Raw genomic sequence first — 5,000 nt, 5'->3', positions numbered from 1 at the left:
TTCTTTTGCTTATTTCGTCTGATTCATCAATAGAGCACGCAGAAACGGTTAACGAATACAATCAAAAACTGATGATTCCCGAAATGATGAAACACTAGTGTCAAAAAGGTAAATGAATAGATGTTTAAGCGACTAACAAAATAAGAATAGAAACGGAGAAATGACAAATCTCTCAATTGTTATTGCATTTAATATAACTTTCGTACATCGTAGACAACCTCTAATATTCACAAACTTGACCGAGAGATAACAATACCAATCATATCAAGTGCACTTATATGTAGGTTTTATCTAGCCGTATGTAACACGGGAGAACAGTTATCGGAGAATTTTCCAAAACAGTAATTTATATTTAATCATTTGATTTGGAGTTCCACAATGCTCACGAATACTTGCGTGTGCGAATAGTTTACTGTATTGTGCTGCACGTTGTAATATTTACTTTTGGAAAACATCGTATTCTCTTCTGAGATTCCACATTTGCCATGTTCTACATTTAATATGTGTGACGCTTGTCAATGCTAATGGTATTGCAATAGATATATCCACACACTAGCTCATTTGTTCGGTCCGGAACGCAGCTGTGTGGCTGACAAGGCTGTAAATAATCAATTCATGAAATCGAATTATATAGTTTTTATTTTCGTAACCTTGTGATAAATAATTTTCCTAATGATAAGATAGTTCATCCGAATCTACCACTTTCTCTCTCTCATAAATATATATATATATATATATATATATATATATATATATATATATGTATATATATATATATGTATATGTATATATATATATATATATAAGTTATAAGAATATATTGAAATAAAACTACACAGAATATTCCGCGTTACTTTCTCGGGAGAGTTCGTCAGGCTACATACACACACACACACACACACACATATATATATATATATATATATATATATTTATATGTGGGTGTGTGTGTGTGTGTACGGGTAGAAGCTCCGATCGAATTTCGATCCTGGCTTGATATAGTTGGTTGTCTAGCCGCACTGATAAGCTGTTAAACAGCGAAACAGTACTGTGTGTGGAGGACTATAATGCTTCCTGTCTTAGGTTGAGCATTTGGGAAGGGATATACAAATTTCCATTAGACTATGAAGATATGCTGTTTGTATAAACAAACTGAGCTTAGGTACTTTGGACAATGTCAAAACATCGTTATTTCACTGCCTGCATAGCGCAACTGTTAGAAACTCCGACTGTCATTTGGGCGATCGGGTTTCGATCCTGGTTATAGGTAGTTACTTGTCCAGCCTCACTGATGAGACTCTCTCAAGCCTTGGTGTGGCACTCCATATAAAAATATCCTTGATAGACCTTGCGAAACATCAAGTATTCAGCGACCGACAAGATATGAATTACACTACAAACTCATGTGGTGAGTTCAATTTCGGCTTCAGTCGCGCTGGATGATGAATATAAATAAATAAATATATATATATATATATATATATATATATATATATATATATATATATATATATAGGCGCATAAGCCTGAGGAGTCCTAGAGTGGATGAAACGCGGAATATTCAGTGTAGATTAATCGCCATATATATTTTATAACTTACTAACTAGCTCTACCTACGTATTGAGCATTTTTGAAGTAAATACTTAAAGTTTACGCATAAATTTATACTTTCGTATATTAATTTTATGTAAGTAAATGAAGAATGATCAACGAATGTTTCACACGTTCATGTTTTTAATTATAGTCGAAATCGGGGACATTTTCCTTCAAACAAGTCAATAGATTGGTTGCTCTAGCTGCGGACCCACCGCAGTGCATGGGGAGTGAGCTTCACACGCTTCACCGCTGTGACTTAGTCTTCAATACATTGTATTACAGGCAATCTACTGTTGATTTTAAACGACGTGCCTTTAACAATTTTCGAGACTATTTTCGTATGGGCACTTTTATTGAAAGCCCACACCTGAAACATCGAAGCTATATTTTTTTTTTACTAAACAGCACTTGTATCGTTCCAACAAATTCTGAATGTATCCATTGAAGTCTTCTTGCGTGGGCGTATCAGTGACTCTCGTCACAGCCTCTTTCATTTCATTAAATGTCTTATACGACAGTCGATAAAGTTTTCTGTGAGTTTAGTAAATAAGCAAAAGTCACGGGGAGCAAGACATAGAATATGAGGAGCGTGAAGAGCTGTCTTCATGTTCATCTTGGTCAAATAGTTAGTGGCAAGGATGAAACATCCTTGGGGCAAACTTCACACAAATCTTCCGCATCTTCAGTTCAACGCGAATAAGTGTGTGTACAGTTCCCACACTGACATCAAACTGTGCACTTATTATCTCTAGAGATGCACGACTATCCTTAATATGCTGACAAAAGAACTATGTACGTTGAATATCTCAATTGAATGGTGTAATAAATAAAGCAGGTATATTATTTGTCTTTAAGGTAACCAAACGTAAACATAAGGCCGTTATATTGAATTTAAAAGCTATAGCAAATTTACCTATATAAGCCATCAAAATTGAACCAAAACGATAAGTTACCCGGATGTTATTTTTTTCAACCGATATTTATTATAATTTGCGTTCTATAAGTTTTGATCATACTCGTAGTTCGTTCTTCTACTTAACACATATTGCAAATGGCTCACTAAAACCATATTTTAAATAGATATGCTTTAATGCAAATTCCTTTATTATTTGGAAATAAATTATTTCCTTTTCACACTCCCTCTGTTTTAATATGTTTTTATCATTTTTTTCGCTCAGAAAACAGAACGATTTAGTGCAAAGAATTACTATTTGAAATACGGATCTATTATAGGGATGACGCTGCAGTTCTAAATAAATCACGGAAGATGCATTTATACGTACATATATAGGGAATAATATTTGTATAAATAAATAAACATAACAAAATAAATGTCTTCCTAAGTTCAATAATTATTACACAATTACACACAATGAAAAAAAGTATATATATATATATATATATATATATATATATATATATATATATATATATATATGCAGTACAAACGGTCGGGTTTCAATCCTGGCTTAAGGTAGTTGTCTGTCTATCCACACTAATGAGCTGTGAAACAGCGAAACAGTACTGTATGTGGATGACTATATATATATATATATATATATATATATATATATATATATATATATATAATAGTTCTTAAAATTCCGAAGATTAAGTTCTCTAAGTCAGCTATTTATTCTTTTTAGAATTTATCTATTACAATATTATTCCTTTTGCGACTAACAAGCTGGCAAAATCTTGATATTTGCTGCATTTTTAATCATTCACTCATAGGATGTTTTATACAACTTTCATGGTATACAAAACCGACAAACTCTGCTTATTTCTAAAAATCAATTTTTATAAAAAGCAATACATTACTAACTGAGTAAACCTGGTCTTTGGATATTTGACAACTATCATATTACACTATATATGCTTTGGAATTACAAAATACATTCACTAAGTTTGAAGGTTGTTGAAATACTATATATTAAAATATTTGAAATGAAAAGCTTTATTAAATTTAAAAGAGTATTATTTTCAATAGGTATATACACACTCATTATCGATTCTAAGTAAATGATCAATATATATGTATATATATATATATATATTTATATAAATATATATTTATATATATTTATATATGTATAGATATCTTAGCAATCCTAATATGTAGTTTCTTATTCTTTACTTGTATTTTTCTATTTCAGATTGCTTGAAACTATGGCAGCCAACGAAACTAACTGACATTGCTAGTGGGACATCTCTTCACCTCAGTTGCATTCCAATTGGCCTTGGTCCAGATGAAAAGATTGCCAAAATGAGTTGGTTTTCTCCTGATGGTACTTCTCTGCAAACAAGTCCAAATGGACGGTTGGTAACATTTTGCTTAACTTAGAATTCTGCAATAACAGTCTAATTGACAAAAAAACTTAGATTTATATAATGCGTAAATACTAGTTAATAGGGAACATGCTTAACGGGAAAACCTATACTTTTGGATCGATGTGAGGATAACGTGGAGTATATTTGCGCCATAATTGTTTACCGTTTCTATGAGAGATTGGAAAATGTAAAACTGTAAGGTGTCACAATTGGATCTAAATTTTTTTTAATTAATTGTTTATCAACCATTAAACCATTTGAACGTACGCGAAGTGAAAAAGCTTTTTTTCTTATTTCGCATGTTTCATAACTGTTAGATAGCGGGGTATCAAATTATCTATGAATAACGTTTTGTTTGAGCTTCACTAAAAGGATGACGTGAACATATCGACAGGTTATTTTGAGGGGATAACAAATACTATAATTGGGCGGGGCTTCAAACGACGAGGGGAGACAATGGTCCATTGATAGAGTTAGACAAATGTTCTTTGGTAAAGATGAAGAAGAAGAGGAGTGTATATAATAACAGCAGTCTATATAATAGACAGAATCTGTAAAGATTTAAGAGTTAGAGGAACATTTGACGTGACAGTAACAACGAGAACGAATTCGCATACCTGTTTCTTAGAAAGATGACGCCAGACAAATTTATATTTCATATAACATTTTATCACGCTCTGTGTCAACATTTCGGGGATTGCAACGTTTGACTTCATGTTTGGATCTTAACTTGACCGGTATCCACGGTGTCTTCTTTCCGGCTTCTTCGACTGAATTCCTCGACTGACTTTCGACTCTTCTAACTCACGTCCAGGTATATATTAAAACTATTTTTTGCGATTACGTCATTTGCTCGACCACAAAGAATCTTATCATCCGACATCTCTATCACATATGAGGGTATTACTAGTGTGAACACACATTATTGTTTTTCTATAAACATATTTGTTTTTTTTTTATTTATCCAAGAGTCCCTCGTTAATGTTGATAGAATCTAGGCACTTTCCTAAAATCTGAAATATTGGATTTTTCAAATAACACGCTGTATCTATAATATGTCCTAAACCCCTTTG

At 32.4% G+C, this 5,000-nt stretch overlaps 1 protein-coding gene across 1 annotated transcript in view; it reads left to right on the top strand.

Annotated features, from left to right (window-relative positions):
* The window catches only part of LOC145277718 (fasciclin-2-like), a 674,167-nt gene that overhangs the window by 268,287 nt on the left and 400,880 nt on the right, over positions 1-5,000 (top strand). Inside the window, exon 2 of the mRNA XM_080129418.1 lies at positions 3,753-3,915. Within this exon, the coding sequence (XP_079985544.1) occupies positions 3,753-3,915 (163 nt within the window). The remainder of the gene's footprint in view (positions 1-3,752; positions 3,916-5,000) is intronic.

Source organism: Euprymna scolopes, chromosome 6 (assembly GCF_053919585.1).
Source record: "Euprymna scolopes isolate OS-2025 chromosome 6, ASM5391958v1, whole genome shotgun sequence".
Taxonomy (NCBI): domain Eukaryota; kingdom Metazoa; phylum Mollusca; class Cephalopoda; order Sepiida; family Sepiolidae; genus Euprymna; species Euprymna scolopes.
Note: the sequence above shows the minus strand (reverse complement) of the source record. Positions and strands in the feature narration are given on the sequence as shown.